Source organism: Tiliqua scincoides, chromosome 5, assembly GCF_035046505.1.
Source record: "Tiliqua scincoides isolate rTilSci1 chromosome 5, rTilSci1.hap2, whole genome shotgun sequence".
NCBI lineage: Eukaryota > Metazoa > Chordata > Lepidosauria > Squamata > Scincidae > Tiliqua > Tiliqua scincoides.
In genome coordinates this window covers 82009075-82036560 of record NC_089825.1, presented here as the reverse complement: position 1 = coordinate 82036560, position 27486 = coordinate 82009075, and the positions used below count along the sequence as shown (strand labels likewise).

Sequence of the window (27486 nt, the reverse complement as noted above, 5' to 3'; positions counted from 1 at the left end):
ATTTATACTGCCCTTTAAGGTGATGAAAACACTTCACATGATGTTATCTCAGTTATCTTTGCATCAGCTCTGGAAGGTGGATTATTTCTGAAGTATCCCCATGTTTTTGGTTTTTACTGTCTTCATAGTTTGTTCAAGAATTCAAGAAGCATACGGGACACACAACACAATCCATTGTTATCACTGTATTGATATCCCAATATTATCCCATTGGGAATGGAGTGAGGCTAACATTGAGAGAAAAGTGCGTTAGAACAGCCCTGGAATATCACAGGCTGAAAATCAAGGGAACAAAGAAGAGAACTCAAAAGAGGGGCAGGACAGACCACACCTTTCTCTTTCTCACATAGCATAGCAAACAGTAAAGGGAATTGAAAAATATGTAATGGTAGGAAGACTGGGGTTAGCAAAGTGATCCCTGGTATGAGACCAGGGTATTACAACAAACATGTATTTATTTCCATCTGTGACATGCTGGAGAGCGCACTTAGTGCGCCACACTGTCCTTCCAACTGGCTCACAGCCCAATTCTATGCATGTCTACTCAGAAGTAAGTTCCATTAGAGTCAATGGGGCTTACTCCCAGAAAAGTGTGGATAGGATTGGGCTGACATAAAGCTCATAAAATAACAGTGACATCTGCTGCAAGTTAAAGGAATAACTGCACAGTGTATTTAAATGCACCTTATAGCAATTTAACTATCACCAATGCTTTTTTTTTTAAAAAAATATAAAACCAGGAAACTTGCTGGGAGATGGGTCATTTATTTAAATATTATTGTTAATAATTAACAATAACACTGATGGTTCTGGACGAGAGCATCACAATGACTATACAGATACTGTAGTATATGGAAGAAGGAAGCCAAAATGTTTTCTTTGTAGACCCAGTAACATCCCCTTCCCCAACATACACATCCAAATGACACGTACCAGTTCATCTGTGCATGTGTGTAGAGAGTAAAGAGCTAAACTGAGCAGTGCAATTGCAGAATACTTGCGGAATAATCCTTGCAAGCCTTTCTTAAAATTCTGTTTCCATGACGGCGACAGCTGAAGGCAGATGACAGTTTCCGCAGTGCTAAAGATAACATGATGGACGGATCGCTCCCCATGGTGTACATATTCATCCCACCATCATTTCTGTTGACAATTTGCAAGTGTTTTCTGCAGTGCTTCAGAAGCCTATAGAACCTTTTCGACCGATGATAGTGCAGCAAATAAAAGGACTGTGTGCACCAAGGGGCAACAGTAATTGCTGTGATATCACCATCTACTCTTAAAAGCTTTACTGCCTCTGCCAGTATTGATACCAACTGACACGTACCCCTCCATCCAACTTCACAGCCCCATACTGTGATACCTGAATTTAATTTACCTTTCCGTTTCTGCGATTTGGAGAGTGGCAGATGGGCAGGATGGTCAGATTCTTTGGGCTTGTTTTCCAAGACTTCTCAGGGAACCACCATGGAAATTGGGGAGGGGGAGAAAGGAAAAAAAAAATGAAGGCATGCTTTTTTCACAAAATTTTCCTGTGTGTGTTTGTGTTTCATGGGGGGGGGGGGGGGGGAGTAGGATAGATTCCCAGATTGTGTTTGTGTGCTTTCTTCAGCTAGTCTGCATCTGCAGAGGAACAGAAGTTCACAAAGTTATGTAGCTTGCATTAAACTTGATGGGAGATGCTTGCTGACCCCTGGAGCACATCTGGAGACACTCAGCCATATGGGCTAAATGTTTAACATCATATTAAGGTGAATTCTACAGTAACAGGGCTAGCCTATATCTACAAAAAGACATGTCTGTGGCACTTTGTGAGCAACTGGTATTACTATAACACAGATATTTGCCTATGGTGCCAAACACATGCAAGGCAGTGAATATATATGGCTCAGGTTGTGGTCTGGGAACACATGATGTTGTACCATTGGGGGTAGGTGCAGACCTGGTCGGTATCTAGATGGGGGAACAAACCAGGGCAGGAGGAGGGCGGGACTGGTAGAGCTCAGCTCCACCGGATCCTGAGCTCTGTGTCAGGCTGCACAATGCAACACAGAAGCTTTTGAGTAGCCCCATTGTGGGGCTTTGCGTTGGCTTGGTCATGTCGTGAGAATGGATGATGGCCGGATCCCAAAGGATCTCCTCTATGGAGAACTCGTGCAAGGAAAGCGCCCTACAGGTAGACCACAGCTGCGATACAAGGACATCTGCAAGAGGGATCTGAAGGCCTTAGGGATGGACCTCAACAAGTGGGAAACCCTGGCCTCTGAGCGGCCCGCTTGGAGGCAGGCTGTGCAGCATGGCCTTTCCCAGTTTGAAGAGACACTTTGCCAACAGTCTGAGGCTAAGAGGCAAAGAAGGAAGGCCCATAGCCAGGGAGACAGACCAGGGACAGACTGCACTTGCTCCCGGTGTGGAAGGGATTGTCACTCCCGGATTGGCCTTTTCAGCCACACTAGACGCTGTGCCAGAACCACCTTTCAGAGCGCGATACCATAGTCTTTCGAGACTGAAGGTTGCCAATACAATTGTGGGGCTACTTACCTTACCTGGGGGAAGGGCACAAAGAGAGGCTCCCCCTCTCCTGAGGAGCCGATGGTGGCTGCCCAGTTGCACTCAGGATGCTGCAGCAGCCATTTTCAGAGCCGCAGCAGCCCCGCACACCTGGCAGCTCTGGATTGGGCTGTTTGTACTGTAATCAGAACTCTCTCCAAAGTGCTGATTAAGGTGACCAGAGGCAAAGAAAGACAGGTCTCCCATAACTTTCGTAGTTAGGCACAAAAGGGGATTTTGGTATGGGCATTTAGTCATACAAGGCTAAGAAAAGCTGCATCTGTTGAAATTTGCTCTCTTGCTCACAACCAGAAAAGACACTGCAGCTCTGTCTGTTACTGCTGGTCATCTCTGATGCTGATAGTTTTAACTATATAACTAAAGAACAAATTACTGAAATGCAGATCTGGCACAAGAAGAAGCTGTTTTCTTACCAGTACATTGTCTTAGTAATGCCTTGGAAGCTGAGCCCAGCTGTTTGGAAACTGTAATACAAAATGAAGACCAATGAGCCAGGAAGAAGGGACAGCAGGAAAGACAAGGCCAAGATAGTCATTCTGAAATATGGTACTCTTGGTGTTGTCAGTGGTGCTAACGGAAATGTTAAACTGTTGTGGTACGATCACATTTTTTTAAAAAGAAAGCAAGTTCCTAGTCCTCATGATTGCACAAACTGCACATGCCATCATAAATCTTCCACAGCAAACTGCAATTCTGCGAATCCCAACCACATTCAAATACCCAACTGGCACAGTCCTTTTTTCTTCCCACTGCTGATCAAAAAGAGCTCAATGCAGCCATATTTCATGGTTATCGGAAAATTCGCAAAGTCTGCTGTCGAGCACCAGACACCTAGCAACCGTCTCAAGTTTCAGACCTCTGCTCCGATACAGCATGGAAAAGTGAATACACGGACAGAGGGACTGGGGGCGGGAGAGAGAAGAGTGTCTTGTATAGATATGCAACCTCTTCCATCTCAGAGCTCCTTCCTGCTGAGGAAGAAAGCTTGTTTCCTAGGAGACTAGCAGCTCCCTGGAGCAGGGTAAAGTGTGTGTGTGTGATGTACAGGTTTCTACTCTGGAGCAGGGTAAAGAGTGAATGTGTGTGTGTGTGTAAAATGTACAGGTTTCTCCCTGACAGCAGAGGTGCTAAATGAAGGGAAATGTATTCCGTACACGCAGTGCACCCCCAGTGAGTGGGATCCATGGCTAACAGCAGGAGAAAGCCCTTTAAATAGAAGTGCATCACCACGGTAACAGCCCACCTGCTTGAGAATCACTTGACCTCAGGAACCAGCCCCCTGCCCTCCATATACTCTTTGAGATATCAACCCATGCAAGAGAAAATTACATTCATTTTCGTTGGGAGAAACAGGGAAAGAATTCTTTCCTTCAATTAAAAGTTGAAAGGAGTGGGAATAAAAAGTCAGTGGTTTCAGAGTTGACTGAGAAGAAATTTTGGGAGCCATCATTCAGAATTTAGCAAAATTATTGGAATCAACCCTAAAAAAGTATTAAACAGTGTAAACATTTGTCATTGTCATTGCAGATCTTGGTTAAGGCACAATTGCTTTCCTGGATAAGATCAAGTGACCATCTAGTCCAGGGGTGTCAAACTCATTTCATGTAGAGGGCCAAATAGCATTCATGATGCTTGCTGAGGGCTGAAAGTGATGTCATTAGGCAGGAAGTGATGTCATTAAATAGTTCATGACCCAAAATAAGCACTTTTTCTGACTTGGGAATTCATTAGCTGCAAATGACAGAAGAGAAAATATACATATCTTGATCACATAAAAGATAGGGAGAGCTCAATTTTCAAGTGGTCTTCCCTTTCAGCAGTAACACCACAGCATGGCTCAGCAGCCTGAGGGCCGGATAAAAAGCTTCTGTGGGCCACATCCGGCCCTGGGGCCTTATGTTTGACACCCCTGATCTACCATCTAGTCCAGTCTTCTGTCTTCAAAAGACAGAAGACAGGTAACTGAGAACTCACAAATAGGGAACGAAGGCGATGTTTGAGGGCAGGACATTCATGAGGCACACTGAGGCAGTCGCCTCAGGCAGCAGCTTGGTCAAGAAGCTCCACCTCCCTCCACTATTCCTGCTAACACTTATTCTAACCCACCGCTCTCCTCTCCTTCACATTTCCTTTTCTGCTCTGTTCCCTTCTTTCTTTTCTAATTCAGGGAGTGGGGGAAGCAGAGGCTGGGACATCAGGAGGTAAGGGAACAGCATTTGGTCAGAGGGTCTTGGGGTGGCCCTGGCCATTCCCTATTTCCCCTAGCATCCAGCAATTAGAGGTTATGGCTCCATGTTATACATATTGATAGACTCACCTTCCATGAATTTGTTTTTCCCTCTTAAAAATAACTAAAGGTGATAGCCAGTAAATTCCATAAATTTGCATTTGGGAAAGACTTCTTGACTCTACCTCAATCAGTTGAAGAATTAGATGGGGGTAGGTGGGTGAGCAGAATGCCTGCAGCCCTGTCCAACCAAATGCATGCTTTGAGTTGGAGAAAGCCAGATGGTGAGCTCCAAATATATTTTATGGACTGTGGCTTCAATCCAGTTAGTCATAGTTCCATCCTATGGACAGCCTTGGAACCTAAGGAAGGGCCCGATCCTATTCAACTTTCCAGCACCGGTGCAGCTGCAATGCAGCCCGTAGGTAAGGGAACATTTGTTCCCTTATCTTGAGGAGGCTTCTGTTTCTGCCCCCCACTGCTGGATGCAGTGAGTGCCCTATTGGCATGGCTGCATCAGCTCTGGAAAGTTGGACCCAAAGTCATGTTGACTTGATTCTCTTGGTTTCAGTGGGACTTAGTAATAACTAACTTTACATGAATCGGGACATATATTTCTATTGTAATTCTGTGCTTATCTCCATATATTTAATTCTGCATGCAGAATGCAGTTTTTGATAGAGCTGGGGAATGCTTGATAAGGGTTGGCCTTGAAGGAAAATGGAAGTGCAGGGAGGAAATGTCACTGAGATGATTCCAAGTTTGCAGCCAGTAACAGATCTGCCCCTTGACATGCCCCAGGGCAAATTCTGTGATGCTGCCCTCCCCAGCACCATGCCGTCGCCCCCCCCCTGCTGACTTAGTGAAACGGAGCCTTGTGTGACGCCAAAGACTACTCGGAAAGCCTTCCCCGTGGTCTTCAACAGTATTTCCAGGAAACCGGAAGTACTGCTTAAGATTGCGTCAGAAGCCTCACAAGGCTTCCCATGCGGTCTGCAACACTACACAGATGCGGCGCTCAGATTTGCCCCGCCCCCCTCCAAATCCACCATTATTTGCAACCATAATCAGCAACTTTAAAAACAGAAAAGACTTGGATTACAAATAGCCACTAGGGGGTGGGAGAGGAGCCTGGGAAGCTGGAGTAGTGCAAGTCTGAGGTTTCAATAGACCTTCCTTGCATGTCTGCATCTCCTGTGAAGGTAAGGAATTTGCTTTATATATTAACCCATTTCTTTCCATCGTCTTGGCAGCATTTTACATGGAGACGAGATGCAGCTGAAAATGCAAGCACTCTCTATTGCCACTAGGAGCACAAGCAGGCAATTGGAATTATTTCTATTTCAGGTTTGGAAGTGGTATGATTATTACTGGGACCTCCTCATCCTGCTTCCATATTTTACTTCTGGGTTTCCTGGAAACATCTGGGTGAGAACTGTAGAAACAGGATGCTCTTATATGCCCGTGGACCTAGTACACAGTCGATGCATCTTTCTCTCTTTAATGGCTTCAGATGAAGAACCAAATTTCCTTTCCCACAGTAGTTTGTGTCAGGGCAGCACAAAGCTGGTGCAGCTCCTAGAAAGCATTACTGGCCATGTTCCGAATGTGGACTCCTATGGTGCAAGGAACCCTATACACTGTGGGCCATATATTTTAATTCTGCACACACAGATTGGCATATTTTGCAAGAGTTTACAGAGTGGCGGGGGTTGGGGGGGTATGGCAAATAGTCCATTTCTACGGACCAAAAAAGGCTAGTAGTGCAATGATAACATCATGTTGTTGTACAGGCAGGGTACTAGACCGATTTTGTTGTGAAAAACCAATATGAGAGTTTAAAAACAAATTAGCATTTAGCTAATAAATGGTAACATTTCTTAGGCTGGCCACTGAGGATGCTGGTCTTTGCAATGCCAAGATACGTTCTACTGCCCCCTGCTGGTTTCAAACCCCTCCCTCCCCATCTCTCTTGCCTATGTCATCGCTTACCTCCTGGCTTGCACAGGCCGGGCATCTCCCTCACTGTGTCATCCGAATCCTGAGCTTCTTCCTCATCCTCATCTTCATCCTCTTCGTCTTCTTCGACATCCTCAGCGTAGTCTTCATCCATCCAGGAGCTGTTGGATTCCAAATGGCTTTGTGCTAGACGCTGCACAGCTGTCATGCATTTTGAGAAAGAGAAAGGGATATAAGGGGACCTGGAAATCGGAGAACCACCACTCTCTTCTGTTAAGTTTTAAGGACTTCATGTTTCTAGACTTCACAGAAGCATGAAGTGCTTAGGAACACATGGATAGTACATGCAGTGAAAGACCAAAAACCTTTGAGAACAAAATGGCTAATATTATAATGCTGTTTTACAAATCTATGGTAAGGCCACACCTGGAGTATTGTGTCCAGTTCTGGTCGCCGCATCTCAAAAAAGACATCGTGGAAATGGAAAAGGTGCAAAAGAGAGTGACTAAGATGATTACTGGGCTGGGGCACCTTCCTTATGAGGAAAGGCTATGGCGTTTGGGCCTCTTCAGCCTAGAAAAGAGGCGCCTGAGGGGGAACATGATTGAGAGATACAAAATTATGCAGGGGATGGACAGAGTGGATAGAGAGATGCTCTTTACACTCTCACATAACACCAGAACCAGGGGACATCCACTAAAATTGAGTGTTGGGAGAGTTAGAACAGACAAAAGAAAATATTTCTTTACTCAGCGTGTGGTTGGTCTGTGGAACTCCTTGCCACAGGATGTGGAGATGGCGTCTGGCCTGGACACCTTTAAAAGGGGATTGGACAAGTTTCTGGAGGAAAAATCCATTACGGGTTACAAGCCATGATGTGCATGCGCAACCTCCTGATTTTATAAATGGGCTATGTCAGAATGCCAGATGCAAGGGAGGGCACCAGGATGAGGTCTCTTGTTATCTGGTGTGCTCCCTGAGGCATTTGGTGGGCCGCTGTGAGATACAGGAAGCTGGACTAGATGGGCCTATGGCCTGATCCAGTGGGGCTGTTCTTATGTTCAGGGCACCCTCTTCCGTGGTGTTTCTGATGTCCCAAGGCTATCAATTATTTAACTCCAATCACTATTAAAAATAGCTAAACATTCTAGCCCTCATAGTGGATGAAATGTTCTACAAAGCTCTGCCCTCCTTCTTGTGGGCTAAACCCATTGCTACCTGTCTATTCTCAGTAGGTGGCATCATTCCTATTGCCGACCCTCTTTTATCCATTTCTTTAAAGGTGTCAGGCAAAGCCCAATTACCCTGGAATTTCAGAAAGGTACATGTGAAACAAGACACCGGTTTTGCACACGTTAAGACCTTGGTCTCCTTCTCTAAATTTGAATGAATTTTCCTTTATCACAGATTTTAACACACCATGCTATTTTAATCTCCGGTGCATATATCTGATCGATTTATAATGAAGCATTACTGCAAATAACCTGAAGGAAGGAAGGAAGGAAGGAAGGAAGGAAGGAAGGAAGGAAGGAAGGATCAAGGCTGGTGATCCAATGCACTTTGGTACCTTAGACAGAAAATACTGATCCAAGTAGAGTTCTGATCCAAACAGGGGGCACAATCCACAGAGAAGTTCTCTTGCACAAGCCCCATTGAAATGTATGCACAAGAGGACTTACATAGCTCCCATTCATTTTGGTGGGGCTTGTGCAGGAGCACATCCTGGTGACTTTGTACTCAGTGGATCAGCTCCCCCCCCTTCTCCTTTCTTTAATGGTACTCCAAATCCTCTGAGGCAGCGGCATAGTCTCGCCTCACTCCATCATGTGGTCCCATAAGGGAACTACATGAGGAAGGAACAAGCTGAATGAAGTGGATCACCACTGCCCACTATTCTCTTCAGGCATGGGCAGCATCAACCCACTTCCCTACCCACTCATCTCATTCCTTCCTCACAAAATTGTTTAAAGGGACCACATGAGGAAGGAAAAAGATGAGCAGGTACAGAAGTGGCTTTTAGCGAGTGGCATTTGGATTTATGCAACCCCATCCACAGTAGGCTGGAATAAGGCAGCGGTGGCAGATTTGGGATGAAGGAACACCTTGAGTCTGAGGCTCCCACCACCCTCTGCTCAATGCACTGTGGATGGGATGGATCCATTCCTTGATTCTGGAGCTACAAAAAGAACTTCGGCCTTTAAGGCATTCAACCTTGGATAAGTGCCTCTGCATGATGAGTACCAGGTTGACACTTAGGAAAGCCATGGACACAAACACAGGACTCAGTATACCTGTGTGGATGGAACTTAGGCCAGTCATTTTAATTATTGGTCAATCCATCCATCCATTCCCCTGCAGGCTGTACTCCTCAATTTCCTGTTAGGCCTTAATCACAGCCAGGGGAGACACAGTAGCCGTCATTCACCAACCTAGTTGGCTGGCATCACTAATATCGTAATATAGACGGAATGTTAAAAGCATACTTCCTGGGAAAGTTTCAGCTTATCCTGGTCTCTCTGAGTTGCCAACAAATCTTGGCAGAGTTCCTGCCTTGCAGTTATCTTGGCTTCAAGGTTCAAGGATCTAACCTCGAGGCCGAGCAAAGCAATTTATCAAGGGCACAGATACAGAGAAATTTTCTTTGCTACTTCTCATCTCTTGATATCACTGACATCCTCTCCGCAGAGTATTTTTCTTCCTTTACCACCCCTGCTCCTGTGTGGCTACCACTGTTCAGGGGAAGCTTAGACATGCTGGAAACCCTCATTAGAGATATCATGCAGAACTAGAGACATACCCACCCACCCCCCAAGATTTGGCAGCTCAATGCAGCACTGAGTTGAAATTACTCAATGTTTTTCAGGAACATTTTCTACAATGTTGAAAAGTGACCTTTTTATTTTCACTGATTAAAAAAATGTATGTGTGTTTGTTGACTTTCTTCTCCAAATTTTCAATTTCCCTAATTTTATATTAGGATATCACACAGCCAGATTCAATGGTCTACATCAGTGATTTCCAGCCTTTGTCAGCTCATGGTACACTGACAAAATGCTAAAATTGTCATGGCACACAATCAGTTTTTGGCCCTTGACAAGGCACACCATGTTGCCGGTTGAAGACACATCCCCCAATGGCCCTACTAATAAATGACTCTCCCCCAAATTCTCACTGCACACCTTCAGCACATTTGTGGTACACCAGCAGGGTGCTGCAGCACACTGGTTGAAAATCACTGGTCTACATGGTGTCATCTCATAAATTACGCTGTCCTGGAGTGGCTGAGATCACTCATGTGATTGATCCAAGAAAGAGAAAAAGCTGTAGGAGGTGATATGTAGAAATGGCAGTTCGGGAAAACAATTGCACCAAGAGGACTGGGGGTACAAGTATGTCCATTTGTACAAACATGATGACATTTTCCAGAAATAACTGTACCATGCCCTGAAATTGCCATTTTTGAACCATATATTGAAATTGTAGAATATTCACCACCACCATCATCAATGTGTGAAATCCATATCCTTTCCCACAAGGAGTACACAAACCATTTGTTCCATAGCCCAGAGGTTCTCAAACTGGAGCATGATGCCCCAGCCAGAGAAGCCGTCTTTCTGCCCTGTTAACGGGTGGTGACAGTGGAAACAGCGCTCCCATGATCATGCTACTACTGGGGATTAAAGGTCTTTTTAAAGACTTATGAAGGGTTGCTCTGCCTCCCTGGAGAATGTGAGGAGCCCGCTGCCCCCTCTGCGGGCCTCCCCATGCATCAGAATTGCTGTAGATTGCGACTGCAACTCTCAGTTTTCAGACAAAGCCACAGAATCCAGCCAGGGGAGCTGCGGAATCCTCACAGAAAACCCACCTAATGTATAGGATTATAGCCCTATTGGGGGGAGCCGCAGTCAATGCCCAGTAGGTCAAGAGAGCTGCCAGTTGAAAAAGTTTGGGAACCACTGTCCTAGCTGTAGATCTCACTCAGATGTTCAACCTGCATCTAGGCAGTACCACTTTAAATGCAGGGTGAGTTCTGATGATCACATGCTTCTCCATATTGAAAAACAAAACTCTCTGCATGTTTAAAAAAAAACAGCAGAACAAATGGTTCTAACATAGCCCTGACAGGCTAGTTTTTAGCTGTCCATTCACATGGAAATGTCTTCATATGGAGGGACATTCAGTTACAGTCTCCTTCACCTTCTATCTTCAGGGATACAGCCCTGACACAGGTTTATACCTCAGTGAGAACAAGGTCCAAACCTTCCACTCTCCTCTTGCCAACAACATGCAGGGCTAGTTTTGATGATACTGTCCAAGTGGAGGTTCATCATGTGAGAGGAATGAGACAGCATCATCCCTGCCCTTTATGATCATGTGGGGCAGAACATGCAGACCAGTCTGAAATCTGGTTCACACATTAGGGGCTGGTTCAAACATTCCAGGCCCATGTGATCAGGCAGCAAGGCACTCTTCTCCATGATCACTTATTCATGGTATCATCCAAACCAGTTCACAGACTCTTCTATCCCAAGACCCTGTGTGGATTTCCCCTTTCCAGTCCCATCTCTTTATCCCTCAACCCCTTCAAGCTCCTTCTTATTTCAGCAACAGGCGTCCCCTGCTTACTTGACAGGTTAGGGCCTGGAGCACTATCGAACACCAGAAATTATCGAAAAAGCAGAACTCAGTCTATTTTCAGCTTGCAAATGCAAAACTGCTACTGAAAAATGTAAATGTCGCTTGTGAATGTGTGTGAAAGCCTAAATAATATCCTATCTCTACCAAAGTACAGTACAATGAACAAAAGCTAACTTTTAAACATTTTGATTGTTTGATATGGGCTATGTCAGAAGGCCAGATGCAAGGAAGGGCACCAGGATGAGGTCTCTTGTTATCTGGTGTGCTCCCTGGGGCATTTGGTGGGCCACTGTGAGATACAGGAAGCTGGACTAGATGGGCCTATGGCCTGATCCAGTGGGGCTGTTCTTATGTTCTTATGATTCTTGCATATGTGGACAATGAATATATATGAGAAAGAAAAAGCAGTGCATGGTCAGTTGTGCAAACATGACGAAATAGATCGAAAGAGTGGAGAATGTATCACTTCTGGTTATAACTGAAATGCATCAAAAAGCAGAGGATATTTGTATCATTTCTCCAGCTATTGTTTCATAGCCGATTTCTAACTCTGCTCCTTTTCTTCAGCCACCTTGCATTTGAGCTCCCTGACGTTCCCTACTTTTTGGGCACTTTTCCAACTGGGCTTTCCAGCCCTAACAGAGATGGCTGGCCACAACCTTGACACGATGTATGGTTCTCTAACAGATCCAGAATTGCAAAAGATGCTAGCCCCAACAGAAGACTCTTTCTTCTGTTGCCATAAGAAGTGCTTTCTCAAACTGGCTGGATGGGAGGAAAAACAGGTGAGTGTGGGATTGGAGAAGGTCAGAGGGTGAGAGAAGCCATTACTGCATCTTTCATAGTTGCAGATCTTCTTGTTTTTGCTGGTTGTTTTTTTTTTTAAAGAAATACTCTCTGTCTGCTTGACTACCTTCTTAGCACTCTCACCTCTGCACACCTCTTTCCCAAAGCACACAAATCCACCATCCCTAAATACTGTCAAATGTTCTTCTGAGCCAAAATGACCTTTCAGCTATCTCACAGATGCCTCATTGTTAACATTCTACAGCTGACACCTCCACAGTGAGCACTTTAGGATGTCATGAAATTTTTTTAACCTATCATAAGATTTTTAGCAATCATAGAATCTCTGCAGGGAATCATGTTAAACAACCCCCCTCCCCACACACACACACACCCAGTACTTGACAAACCACACTTGAAGAAATGAAAACAATATTAACAGAAATGTCTTTGTGTGTGTATGCTTAAAAAAAAAAAAAAAGAAGCAGATCAGCTGCTTTGAGACAATACATTTACTTGGCATGTTGTCAAGTACCATAGCTGTATTCTCACACTACCAGTGCATGGTCCAATTTTAAAGCTTGCATAAAGGAAAAAAAAATAGTTTCCTTGTTTATTAAACTTGGCAGGGACCTAGTCCTCAGTGAGGAATGTGACTCAGCTTGTTTGGGAAAGAAAAATAGCCACACGGTAGAGAAACAATATCTTCATTGTTGGGAGAGGGATTTTATTTGATAGTGCCAACTTCTTTCTCTAACACCCTCAGGTCTCTTTGCTGGCACACCCTGCCTTGGTTGCCTTTCCACAAATTCTGCTCTGTTTATTTATGAGAGGTTAAGCATATTTTAAACCTCATTATTCACCACATGCCACCCACCCTACTTTTCAGGTTTCAAAGCTGGCAAGAAACAATTAAAATCTGAAATTGTACATATATCAGAGGAGGAGTACCAAATCACCAAAGGTGGTTTGACAAGAGCATGTGCCATGAAGCAGTTGAGTACAACAGGTATATAGAAGGCATTTTGACAGGTGTAACTTGTCATGTAGGGGTGAGAAAAGTTGTACCTTCCTGACACCTTTTCTGCTTCTGTCACAAGAATGAAAGGTCCAGGACTATATTCGCCTTTGCTTTTTGTCTGCAAAAGTACTGATTGTTTCAATTACAGGTTTTTTCACCCACAGTTTTATCTCAATGTGATCGGTCCTTTAAATCAAAGGAAGAAAGTTGTTTAACAATAAATAGCCTTGTTAATGGGGGAAGAGGGCAACCAGTAGGCATCAACCATTCTCTCTCTAGGCACTTAGAACAGCTTCACTCCCAGGCAAGTGAACCCTCCCTCCCTGAGCACCTAAAAGAATGCAAATCAATATCACCTCCTCCATTCTTTCCTGGTGTTGGGCTCCCAGGGAAGGGAGGGGTCACTGCCTCTGAGTGAAGCCTTTCTAAGTGCCTGGAGACAGAGAGAGTGACTGCCTCTGTGTGCATTACAAAAAGTCACAAGGCTGTTTTTAAATCACTGAGCAAGAGGATATTGTTATTTAAATGGATTTGCTTTAGTGCGATTTTTGCCATCCATGTGAATTCTGGGAATGGAACCCTTTAGATACTAAACTTGTATGCAAATAAATGATCACATTGGCAGAACTTAACTGCTTTTCAGTATCACAAAGTCAATACAGTCTAGGGCAGTCTAGGAAGCAGGGGATAAAAGAAGGAGGGTATATAAAAAGTGACATAGGAGGCATCAATCTGACTGTTTTAACACCCTCCTTAGCTTAATCAGAGATATTTAATCAGAGAGATAACTTAATAGTGCTGGAAATGGTTTTACAGCAGGAGGGGTTTACAACAGCAGAAGATACTTCCACTGTCTTAAAATGACTGCTGATGGAGCATGAGGTCTTTCCCCCCTCATAAATGGGCTAGGAGTCCAGAATTCTCAAAATTCACAGAAACCTCTGTGCATGTGTATATTTTACTGCACCTTGTCCAGACTTTCACCCTGCAAACTATATAATACTTCTTAGACACACAAGAATCCACTTTGGCTCAAAAACAAGGGAAGAATGGTGACAGCAGCTTTGATCTAGTAAAATGTAATCTGCTTGTGGAAAAATCTTTCCACAGTGAGCAAAAAGTCCTTTATCTGATAGTTTATTAACAATGTGGAAATTTGCCTGGTATTCCCACACTTGGGAGGTCACTGCTTTTTAAAAAGAGTTGTGTTTATCTGGCTAGATGTTTAACAGGTTGGAGGCCAAGGGAAAGGGGGAACAGTGGGATTGCAGTATATACCAGCCCATGGGATGTAGTTGACGTTTAAGGCCCTTTTCAGCATTCTTGATTTTGTCAAGGTAGCAAGCACTTAGTATCTGGGGACAAAGAGCAGAGGGAGTTAAGATTATAAGGTCAAACTCCTTCTGTAAGAGCTGACTTCTACCAAATAACAAATATGTATTTTGACCGGTGGTTGTCTTTTTGAGGATGGGGGCAAAGGTTAAGACAACATGAGTTCAAAAAGACAGACATAGTTTTCCAACTATGTTCATAGTTTCCTTTTGTACCTTCAACTGCAGTTTAGTATGCAGAAATGAAGCTTTCTCTATAACTTTGCTGTATGTCAGGAAGCATCACCTGTTGCATTTCTATGGATCAGGCTGCTGTTAAAGGGAAAGAAGCAAAGCTACTGAAAAGGTGCCAGCTCTTCATTCACTCACACACATTCTCACTCCCTATTGGTTTCAACAGGAGTGCTGCAGAAAACTTAAGTGAAGCAAACTAGGGAGGAGGAAAGGCAGGTTCTTGAGCCAATTACTCTCAGTTCAAATTTACTTGCCAATGTTCACATTTATATTTTCCTCGTTTGAATCCGTTCAGCACTTCTAATTATATAGGGTGACCTAAAAGTAGGTGGATAGTAGGTGGAATAAATGTTATCATTTTCTGTCCACCTACTTTTGGGTCACCCTGTAGATGCTGATGGATTTAAATTTAGGGGACTTTGGAAAAAGAAAGCTGTAAATGTCTGGAAGGCCTCTAAATGCATGAAACTGTTCAAAATTCTACTAGAAGCTGAATGTGAATACCAGTGTATATACAGAGGACATGTGTGAGGTGCAAATTAAATCAACTATGGGTCCCACATGATTTTCTGGTTATCACTGGGAGGTGGTGGCTCTGGGGTACTCTGGAGACATACAACACAAGTCTACCACTGTAGCCATACAGGCCTGGCTATGCAAGCTGCCTTCTTTGGGGACAACATGGAATCATATGTAAGTCAGTCTTTAGAGGAAGAGAGGGGTATAGGCACAACAGACAGACCCTAGCAGAGACCTCAACCACATCAGGAATGCTACTAGAATCAACACAGAGGTTACACAGCAAATAAGTGTCCAGCCTGAAATTTTATTTATGAAAAGTAGCCCTGGGAGGCTGTAAATTTGATGGGGGGAGGGGGAGGTTGTGCTTGACCCTTTCCACGCAGGTCTTTTTTTCTAATAAAAATCAAAATTGCACTCTCCAAAGTGCCTTTCTGCCCTTAGAGGAAAGCAAAGAGGTAGTCATATATTTTCCCTTACAAGTGGAAAAGCAGAAGAGAATGTGCAGATGGGTGGAAAAAAATAGCCAGAGAAGAACAGGTTAAGCAGTTCCGCTGATTAACGCTTTGACTATTTTTTTTCACTCAAAATCACCTCCCTCAAGCTGCTTTTCCATTCACAAGGCCAAATATGGCTACCTGTCTGTTTGCCCCTACAGGTGGAACAGCAGTTTGAGAGTGATTTTTGAATGGAAAACATAGCCAGAGGGGAAAAGATTGATCAGAAGAACTGCTTAACCCTTTCTCCCCATCTACCTTTTACAGCCTCCCAAAGCCATTTTCCTTTTTCTAAAAAACAAAAACAACAAAAAAACACAACACACACACATACACAGTTAGAAGACTGTTACTGGATCTGTCATGTGATATTTCGTTTGATCCTTCAACGTGAACCAAAACAGAATCAAATCTCATACCTTTGGGATTAGTGGGTTTTTCAACAACAAAAAAAGTTCACAAAACAGATTACACACTAGGGCTGCAATCCTAACCACACTTTCCTGATAGTAAGCTCCATTGAACAAAATAGGACTTACTTCTGAGTAGACCTGGTTAGGACAGTACCCAAAATCAAACCAATAAATGGTTCCCTGTCCCCAAAGGGCTCACAATCTAAAAAGATGCAGAAGAACACCAGCAAATATCCACTAGAAAAGGTACTGTGTTGGGGGTGAAGAGGAAAAGTTACTCTCCCCCATCTAAATATAAGAGGAACACCACTTGAAAAAGTTCCTCTCACCCAGTTAGCATGGGGGAAACGGGTAAAACGCTGCTCTGTCCCCATTTTCTGACCCTGCTTCTGTCAAGACAAGGAAGCAGAGAATTCCTGCTGTGCACACCACAGCTCAACACTTCCACGGCCTGAAGATTCTCCTTCTCCCCCTCTGGATTCCGCATATGAGAAAGAGAGAGGGAGATGGAGAGAGAGAATTTTTAAAAGCAACAGCCATGAAACAGTGTAAAAAGCTGTAGGCATGTGTGGGAAGACAAAGTGCCAACTCCCCCTCGTTAGATCAAATAGCTGCAGGAAAAAAAAAGAATTACAAAAAGACAGGTGTGAACAATAGGTGCGGGGGAGTGATGATGAGAGCAAGGATTGATGGGAAAGGGATGAGTGCGGTACTTTGAGTGAATTGTGAGCAAGTGACAGTGAGCATTTATGTGGGGGGAAAAGGAAGGGAATGGCCTTCCTTGGGTGCATGTGTGTGTATAGAGGAGGGGTGGCCAACCTTTGAACTTTAGGGCTCCTGGACCATTAACAACTGTGTAGAAGAGGGAATTTCTGTAGGTGCAGCTTGTCATCTCACAGATAACATCTCAGCAACACAATTGTTAAAGGTCCAGGATCCCTAAATTTGAAAGATTGGCCACCCCTAATAGAGCAAGGGCTGATTCTCACATTGCTCTGAGACACGACTCAACTCTGGCCTCATAGCATGTGTTGAACTGCTTTGTGTGAAAGGCTCATGTGTGCAGCTGGCTTATAGGTTCATCCATCAGCTAGTCATGTATATTATTCCTTCACACAACAAAGGACGTGTTTGCACTCACAGTTCACCACTTGCATGACTTTGCACTTGAGCTGTGGAAAGTGCTACAATGCAGGTATCTATATACAGTATATAAAAGTGCCAGCCTTGGCCCTAATGAGGTTCTCAGCATCGACAATTGTTTCTGGTAGGTCAGAGTTTGACACCATTTCAGATCCTGAGTTCAAAAGTGTCAGCTCAAGTGTCTCAGAGCACTGATGTGAAAACAGTAGTGTGTGGACCCAATCCTATCCAATTTTCCTGTGCCAATGCAGCTGTAATTAAGCCCCAAGGTAAGGGAACAAACGTTCCCTTACCTTGAGGAGGCCTCCATGATTGTTCCTGCCCCACTGCAGGATGATGCAGCACCAGCCCTGCTGGCATGGCTGCATCAGCACTGGAAAATTAGATAGGATTGAGCTCTCTTCATACATGTGTGTGGTGGGGGGAAGGTATCTTTGGAGGTGTATGAATTAATTAATTCATTTATTTAGAAACATAATGAATTAACAGAGATGCCATTTGTAGAGCACCAGCCTCATATTCCCTTCTCCGCCTAATTTATGTTCAGCTATAGAGAACAAGCTCTTATAATTTCTGCTTGCCTAAGTCCTCCTTTCTCCATTTACTCCAGTCATTACCTGTACACATTTCAATTTGAAATATATTTTCCTTGGACACAGATTGTCCAAGATGCACACAGTATTTCTGAGGTGGCCAAACCAGGGCCTTTTACAAGGGGAGCAGTTCTTCCTCTGCCCGCCGCCCACTGCCCTGGCATAACTTGGTTCCAGTTGTAATTGCCTCTGCCAGGTTGGGACAGAGTGGAGAATCCCGCTAAGGCCCATCCCTCTCTCCTGGAATGCCCCTCGCCGTGGGCTGCGTTCTGCAGGAAGCATTCCAACCGTTGGCAGCGCCTCCGACACAAACAGCAGATTGTGGAAATGCACACAGCAGCAGAAAGAGGCCTTTAAATAGGGCTTTGTTGTCAGACATGCTGGGCTCCAGCCCACCTTGGCACTTCCAACCTCCTTTTAGGGAAGCTACTCCCCACTGTCACCAGGAGGAAAAGAAAGGATGCCGTGGCCGCTGACGTGTGTGTGTGCGTGTGCTAAAATTGGAAAAGGAAGACGAGTGGATCGAGGGCTGTGTGTGTGCGCGTTGGCCCTCCTGTCTTTCGTTTCTACCTGGCAACATGTCAAAGCCAAAAACAAGGACTTGGTTTGTGACTAAGAAATGTCAGCAGAAAGCTGAAAGAGCAAGAGGATTTTATTTTTCAAGTTAGAGATAAGAAACTAATGGTGCCCTGCAACAGAGGAGATGCCAGTGCTGGAGCTATAACGCTCAGTTGAAATAGAACATTTTTTAAAAGATGTTGATGCCTGGGGTTTCATGCTCTCAGCATCACGTGCAAACCTGATCATTAGTATCTCTGTGGAGAATGGTTGCATGCCAGGGACTGGCAGCCCAGGAATCCATGATGATGATATGCTGCTACTGCTGCATGTGCAGAAGTCAGCACCTGAGAGCCCAATCCTGAACTGAAGATCTGCCAGCACACTGGTTCCTGTGCCTGCAGAGGGTGCTGCAAATGTGCCATAAGGTGGAGAGGTGTGGGAGGGCGGAATGGGGGTGGATCAGGCCCGGGAGAGGGTTGGGGTCGGTGGAGGCATCCTAACCCCATCCAGCATTACGCTGGGCTGCACAGACTTCTGAGTAGCCCCATAGGGCATGCTGGGCTGCTAGTCAGGGTAAGGGGAAAAATAGTTCCTTACCCCTAAGACCTCCAGCCTGCTCTAAAGATGTGCTGGATGCAGCAGAGGCCATGTGGCTCCACTGTACCAGTGCAACTTAGGATTGGGCTGTGAGTTTAACTTGTGCACGCAATTCTGCATGGGGGAAGTTTTCTTAATTGTAGCATTGAAAGTTGTTGAAAGCCTAGGCAGGGTGGCTGGCTGGCAGGCCAGGAGAGAAGCAGAGGAATAAAAGTAGCTGCAAAAGTAACTGGAAAGTAGCTAGCTGACCAAATGGACAAAGCGTCCTGGGTCCTTAATGCTTCTTTTTGTCTCATTCCCACCATTTCCTTGGGTAATACAACACCACACAACTGATTATTTAGAGATGATACGGTATATTTGAATCTGCAGCAACTGTTACCCTGCACATTCCTGGTCTCGTCTGATCTTGGAAGCTAAGCAGGGTCAGGCCTGGTTAGTACTTGGAAGGGAGACCGCCTGGGAATACCGGGTGCTGTAGGCTTACACCATAGTCTTTCAAGACTGAAGGTTGCCAACCAACCAACCAGGCAAAGTCTGTAGATTGCAAGAGTGAATTTCCTAACATTCAGTTCAGTGCCAGCTAGAATATTGGCACATAGTTAGTAAATTGCACCAAAACCCAGAAAAGTCACAATGTTATACAAGGATAGGTACTGGAAACCAGGAGTGCTTTTTGGAAGGGCAGACAACCCATGTTTCTGTACCCTGAAGGACCTATAACTCTGGCCCACTCAAGGGACTACTGTTATGAGCGATGGACTTGGCCACAATCCCCTTACTTAAAACACGTTTATGACGTATAAAAGTGACAGAAAATTATCACAACAAATGCTTTTAAAATAACTTCTTTTTTGCAATTTAATCTTAATGCATCTTTACAAAACTACACAGGCCTGCAAAACTGAGGGATAGAAAAACTCCCCCCCCCACACACACACATTTATGGTGGTTTTATATGAATTTGGGGTGCTGATTCCAAAAATGGTATCAGTTTCGCCCTATCCTGTCTAGTTTTAGAGATAAGGGATAGCCTCGTTAGTGAATGGTTCAGGCACCTTCCTCATGAGGAAGGCTATTCTGTATCTTCAAGGCTAGACGTGGTAGGGAAAAACTGTGATGACGTTTTTGGAATCAGCACCCCAAACATACCCAGGAATAGGTCTAATGTTTAAGACAGCAAAATGTGTGTTGGCCTGTGTTTTTATACACAGGATTGGTCTCCTACATGATATGTTCAAATACTTCCCAGGCCATTCAGGTGGAGCCCACTGAACCTGCCCTGGGCCCTCCTTTGAACACCTTTCCCCCAATTCAAAACCAGATGGCATTTTAATTTCCCACAATGCCTCTGACTTAATGTCCCTAACATAGCATAACATAGCGGAACAAAATGCCCCTCCAGTGGAGGCTGCCATTCTCCCTCCCTTCACAATGCTCTGAGTGATGCCAATGTTGAGGGCATTGTGAGAAATTAAAATGGAGGCCAGGAAGCCATCAGGCCTGATAGAAGGACTGTTGCTGGCTTCCACTGCTGCCTCCAAGTAATTTCACCAGGGACCACCACATAGGTGAAGGATCACTAGTGCAGAAGGACACTTTGCTGCAGGTTCCTCAGAACTGGAACTGGCCCTAATTACTTTTCTATCCAGTTCCTATATGGGCCTCCCATCCACCCAAGCTCCAGCTGCTCCCAGAGCACTCGCTAGGTCCATCTTGAACGTATGTGAGAGCATGCTATTGCACCATGCTGAGCTCTGACCGCTAGGCGCCCTGTCCCCAAATATGAGGGATGGTTCCTTTCACAAACTCAAATGTCAATGGTCTTAAACACAACAGTGTCTATGTTAATTGTGGTCCTTGTCTTGATCTAGGTTTCCTGAGTTTGTGAATGGCCACAAGAGAAGATTGTGGAATCCACCAGTCTAACAGAGAAGGAATATTCTCACAGCTATTTTGAGCCTTTGGGGTAAGGCATGATTTAAAAACAAATTTCGGAAAAATAATATGTATAATTATACTTTATTTTTACCCTAGGAATGGCTTTAAACACACACACACTAGACAGATTTGCGATTGAGCAATGTTTAATCTTATCCTCTCTTTTCTTTTGTTTCTTTTGGTATTTGCTTGTACAGTGTATATGTTTGTTTATTTTTATCTGGAAAATATAATAAAGAGTAGATGATGTAGACAGAGCCAGCGTGATGCAATGAACGCTAGCGAGAGAGCCATTTTATTACAAGAAAACATAACGCTGTCTTTTCAATGAATTGTCCTTGAATGAAGTTCTTTTTGATACAAACAAACCCCAAATCTCCTATGCCATTCAAAAGCAGGATGCTTTGATGAGAAATGTATGGAAGAATACTGAAGGTTAGATAGTTGCTTGCACACAGTCTCTTTCTCCCTCTTTTTCTCTCCCTCTGCTATGAGTCAGCCCATCTCCATGGAATCTTGGTTCTCTCTCTCTCTCTCTCCAAAATGAACATAGTTAATGGTAACTAGTGCAAAGTTTTGTTCATGCCCACACACCCCCACACGTATTCACGCCCTCCCCCACCCCACCACTTCTCTCTGGGCTCCCGAGGTCAACTTCATTCCCGCAGAACGGCTAGCTTGGAAACAGATGGAGTTGTCAACTCTTAACGAAAAATATAAAAATAAAAGAGTAGGACGGGAAGAGGGGGCCACCTCACACCTCCAAATTAAGAGCAAGAGGAGCCTGTTTCTTTAGAACCGCAAGTTCCATGACAGCCTGGAAAGAAAAAGGAAAGGGGGAAAAAAAAAACCCCACACTGCAGCAAGGGAGTTTCATTCGAGCATGAGCAGAATGGGTGACAAAGCCAGTGGCATTTGTGCTTAAAGTTGGGAGCGATGTCAGGTATGAAGCTGAACAGAACAAAAAAAGTGTGACTGCTTTCTCAGTTATGCAACCTGCAGTCAACATTAAAGCAGGGTGTCTCGTTGCCTTTTAAAAAAAAGAATTGCATCATTTTCTTGCCTTTCCCTAATGGAGCTTGTGCAATTAGCGTCCTGAGGCAGTGTGTAGAGTTTGGAAATTTGCATGGCTGGAGAGCAAACTAGGGAAGCTGCCTTATGCAGACCGTGATCCACACAGGCAGGGCTGTGTGTTTTTGTTGCACTACTTTGGGAGGTCAGGGATGGAAACTGGGAAATTCTTGATGGAAAACAATCACACTACCACTGAGCAACAGCCCCACCCCAGAAGTCAACTGGGAAATTCTTGATGGAAAACAATCACACTACCACTGAGCAACAGCCCCACCCCAGAAGTCAAGGAACAGAATATGAGGTGATGCAATGTAGTTTGGATAAACCGAGGCAGTGCTGGCTCTGAGGTCTTGAGGGGCACCCTCAGCAGGTCTCCTTATCCAGAAGAAACCACCACATACAAGCCAGGGATTCTGGCATGCTGCTCCTGACCTTTTTGAGTGCAAAGTGAGAATGGTAGTATCACTGGGGTGCTGGCCCTGGCCCTGGCCTTAGGCCTCTGGCAAAATCCCATTGCTGCCACTGATGCAGTGTGAGGAGAAGGGCTGGGTAGGAAGAGAGTAGCATTAAAGGACAGGGTGGTAAGAGGGGGCAAGAAAATGGGTATATGGAGATTTCACTTGGTTTGCTTTTCATGGCCAACAAGCACATAGATGTACAGAAACCCTGCTACAGAAATATGTAGTGGAAAAAGCTTTCTCCATAAAAGAGAGCCAGGATGGTAGTGGTTCGGGAGTTGGACTTAGAACTGGAAGAGCCAAGTTCAAATCCCCACTTAGCCTTGAAGTTTCCTTGGTGACTTTAGGCCAGTCACCATTTCTCTCTCAGCCTCACCTACCTCACAGGGTTGTTGTGAGGACAAAAGGAGGGAAGGAACCATGTACACCACCCTGGAGGACAGATGGTTTAAAAATGTGAAAAAGAAACATACACCATAGATGCTCGCCTATAAGGCGAGAAATTTCTGCCAATAAATCAAGCTTAGATCATCGCCTTGCCTTATCTGTGAGGTCACTCAGGGGTCAGGGCTGTTCAAGCTAGTCCAGCACAAGAAAGAAGCAAGAGGACAATGCAGAGATAATTAGAGGGCTATTAGTCCCCAATCCTCCAAGGCAAGCGGCAGCCAAAGTTAACCTTTTTATTCTCCTTCTAAGAAAAAAAGCAAGCCAGGGCTTAAGGCTTCCAATTAAATCAAGCAAGCCTTGTTCTCCTTAGCAGACTCTTCTGCAGCCTCATTCCATTTGGCAGGTGTTTGACAGAGGTCTGGTTTTTTTAAACACCAGGATGTCATCCTCATTTCCATTTGAAACAAAGTCCCAGGCGACAATTCAGTGCACCACTACTTAAGAATAACACCCATGGAAAGCAGTTCAGTCTATTTCAGAGTAAATAGGGTTGCAACGATGTGTAGCTACACTTGCTCATGCTCATTCCTTATTGCTTGTCTCTCTGCTGTGAATTGCATTGAACGCTCCCAGTTATGTGTTGTATGTTATATGTTGAGCCTCTGGCTTAACACACCAGGCACCTTAAAGAAGGATTGGATTCATGGTTCTACTGATATGTTGTTTGCAGTGCACTTAGGGTGCAATCCTAAAGTTGACTAGCACGTTTAGCCGTAAAGCACGTTTGCGCCTCCGCATCGGCTGACATAAGCCTCCACGGCAGCTTTCCCGCATCTGCTTGTGTCGGCATGCCTGCGCCGACACAAACAGCAAAGGTAGGCGTGGGGGGGGGGGCGGGGAGGAGGACAGAAGGTGTTTCTGGGTGGGGGGAGGGCAGGGGGAAGGCGGGCAATGGGCGGCCCCGGGGTGGGTGTGCAGGGAACCGGAGGTGGGGCTGGGACCCGGCAGTTATGACAGATCCCAACCCCTGTCCCCATGGAGAACGGAGTGCTGCTTCGCTCTCCTCGAACTTGCACTACCTCCAGAGGTGACGCAGGTCCAAGGAGACCCATTGCGGCCAGCACCCCTTACCCAGGGGTAAGGGGTAGAGTTTCCCCTTGCCTCTGGCTGAGCTGCCGCCGCCAACAAAGCTGCGTTAGATGCAGCGCAAGCCTCCTGGCTTGCTTGCTCCAGTGCAGGTTTGGATTGTGCCCTTACTCTGATAGTGTTTTGCAAAAGGGTTGTGAAGACCAGAATTAAAAAAGTTAATGAATAAAAATGTATCTTAGGATCTTTTACAACGTTTTTAATAAATTAGAAACTGTACAGTTCTTAGGTAACAATTACTGATAGGTTATTTTTCAGGATCTGTCCTTGGGTAAAAGTATAGTCAGACACCTCCCTAAGTTTAATCCCTGACTTATCTGAGGATCACAGGAAAATTCCATGATTTTTGGCTCAAAACCTGCCCTTGACTTATCTGTGAGATTGATTCATACTTGAGTATCTACGGTTCATATAATTCCTATATGTCAGGCTGCTTTTAAAGAGCACCCTCAGCAGGCAGGGTTAATGAAGCAGATGGCAATCCAAGATTCTTTGCATGCTTTCAAGCCCCCCCCCCCCCACTGCCATATGGCTTAGAAATGTATTTTGTACCAAAATATGCTGCTCCCTAGGTCAGATTTTGTGCTCCTCAGCATGACTGCTGCCAATCATGCTGAGCTTCAGATCCCTGGGCATGATCCTACTGCAACAACTGGCATAAGACAAAGAGATGTGCCTTACTGGTGGAGCACATGCAGACAGTCGCAGGTTCAATCTTGGCTGTCTCCAGGTAGGGCTGGGAAAGGCTCCTGTCTGGACCCCTGGAGCAGTGGCATAGCTGAAGTGGGCCCAGGGAGGGAGGGCGGATTCCTGCCATCTCTGCTGAGGGGGGGGGGGGTGACTGCACTTACAGTCACTTAGGGCGGAATCCTAGCCAACTTTCCAGTGCTGGCATAGATGTGCCAGTGGGGCATGTGCTGCATCCTGCAGTTGGGGGGCAGTCACAGAGGCCTCCTCAAGGTATGGCAATGTTTGTTCCCTTACCTCGAGTTGCACTGCCCTTATGTCAGTGCTGGAAAGTGGATTAGGATTGCGCCCTTAGATATACAAAACTATGCAGGGGATGGATAGAGAGATGCTCTTTTTCCCTCTCACACAACATCAGAACCATGGGACATCTGCTAAACTTTAGTATTGGGAGAGTTAGGTCAGACAAAAGAAAATATTTCTTTGCTCAGCATGTAGTCAATCTGTGGAACTCCTTACCACAGGATATGGTGATGGCATCTGTCCTAGAAACCTTTAAAAGGGGATTGGACTAATTTCTGAAGGAAAAGTCCATCATGGGTTACAAGCCATGATGTGTATGTGCAACCTCCTGATTTTAGAAGTGGGTTACCTCAGAATGCCAGATGCAGGGGAGGGCACCAGGATGCAGGTCTCTTGTTGTCTTGTGTGCAACCTGAGGCATATGGTGAGCCACTGTGATATATAGGAAGCTGGACTAGATGCGCCTCTGACCTGGTTCGGCAGGGCTGTTCTTATGTTCTTACCTTGCTTATACGGCAAATGTCATGAAATTGGCCCTGCCTCCCCACCCACCCTTCATCTTCATACAGCTCCAAACAGAGCTGTTTTTGGAGGCGAGGGCTGCCCATGTGCTGGGGAGGGAGGTGACAGCACAGGCGCACAGGGGTGTGTGCAACATGGCTCCATGACCCACCGGGCCTGGTAATGCAACTGCCCTGGAGAGCCGCTGTCAGTCAGTGTCAATAAGAATACTGAGCAATATGCACCAATGGGCAAACACTGTAGAAGGCAGTGACATACATTTAAAATAAAATTCTAGCTACCATTTATCTTTGTGCCACAGCTCTGTTTTTCTCTCCAGCACAATGCTTAATTTAAGTTACCAAAATGAGAGGAGCTGGGGCTCAACTCTGCATGGATGCTATTCTCCTCCCACTCCATAACACCCTCCATTTTTTTTTCTTCCCCAACCACTTCCAATCCTGTTCCCCCAGCCCACCAGATATTTCCCTCTGCAATTGCCTTATATAAGCAGTTGCGATCAGTACACTTCCCCCATTCAGGTGCCCGCGCATCGCTCACACTGAGAGTGTTCATAGCTCCCTGCCTAGCTAAACAGAATGTTGGCTCCTGCGCAACCCACCCTAATCTAAACATTCTGTTGTGTCCTTGGAAAATGCGTCCTTTCCAAAAACAAAAGTTCAATGGTTCACGTGCTTCAGGCAGTGTTTTTACTGATGAAAAGTAAACAGTTCCCACATAAGATGGGTATTGTGTACTACCCAAAAAATCTAGTGACCCTCCCCACAGCTTATAGCTCCTTACCATCTTCTGTTGAGGCTGTATGGTAAACAAGGAATTCTCAGAATGCAGGATAAGCACCCCGTCTGGCTTTTAGCTGTCCTGTAGCCACTGCCACTGTACTATAGGACCCAATGCAGCAAGTATTTCCACTGGCAAGTGCCCTCTAACTGCTTTTTCTCCATTAATACTTTACAAACTGAATGTAAGAGACACTCAAACTACCCTCTACATTACAAGTGTCTGTTTCTTAAGAAATGGCAGCCACAGAGCCCCTCAATCTGGATCGGGACTGCTGGGTGTGGGGAGGGGGAGTTTATTCCTCTATTACTTCATGAATATTGCTCTCCAGGCTGCTGTCTGCAGGAAATAGGAGCTTGGGGGCAATTTTTGGGTAGGGGGAATGGAGCAGGGGGGAAGGGGTAAACTCCCCACAGCCCTGATCCAGATTGGGCCCTGTGGCTGCCTGCCCTTAAGAAAGAGTTGTGACTTAAGCAGGTTAATGGAAAATGCCTTTAAAGTGTAGTATGGTTTGACTGCAGAGCTATCTTACCTTTAAGAGAAGGGGGTGTGTAGACACAAGGAGAGTTTCTTTTGTTTTTAAGGTGGTAGCCTTCACCCAAAGCTCTCTGGAAGAAGAAGGAAACAGAGTCAAGAGTTCAAAGTCAGAACAGTTCTCCAAAGATTTCCCAGAGGGGCTAAGACTGAGGATATGACTTGAAGTCTAAAAGAATTATACAAGCAATTATCATTGTTTGTTAAATTAAGATCCTGGCTTTGATCCAGGTTGCTCTGTTGAGTTTATTTGTGCAAACGTTCTGTTTTCAAAAGATGTTCCCCCCACACCGGAAGCTGCCTCTGAAACAAGCAAGAGGGCTAAAGTCCGATGATGAAAGATTTCTTAGACTGTAATCTTCTGCACGCTTCGCTGGAAGTAAGCCCAAGTGAACTCAGTGGGTCTTGCTTCTGAGTAGGCATGCATAGGATTGCACTCTTGGTTGATTAATCATACATGCATTTCAGTGGATTAATTTATCAATTCAGATTGTGTATATTTGCGTATAAATGATAATTCTGAAGGAAAACATTGCACTTTGCTTGTCTCTAGTGTAGATCAGT

General features: G+C 45.0%; 1 protein-coding gene and 1 pseudogene across 1 annotated transcript in view; one reads left to right on the top strand and one right to left on the bottom strand.

The window, feature by feature from the left end:
* PPP1R1B (protein phosphatase 1 regulatory inhibitor subunit 1B) overlaps window positions 1-27486 on the bottom strand; it is a 52050-nt gene that overhangs the window by 6324 nt on the left and 18240 nt on the right. The window contains exons 4-7 of the mRNA XM_066631433.1: window positions 26921-26996; window positions 6791-6958; window positions 2985-3035; window positions 1379-1450 (exon numbers count right to left, since the gene is read on the bottom strand). Of these exons, the coding sequence (XP_066487530.1) occupies window positions 1379-1450; window positions 2985-3035; window positions 6791-6958; window positions 26921-26996 (367 nt within the window). The remainder of the gene's footprint in view (window positions 1-1378; window positions 1451-2984; window positions 3036-6790; window positions 6959-26920; window positions 26997-27486) is intronic.
* LOC136655098 (5S ribosomal RNA) lies at window positions 19455-19574 on the top strand (annotated as a pseudogene).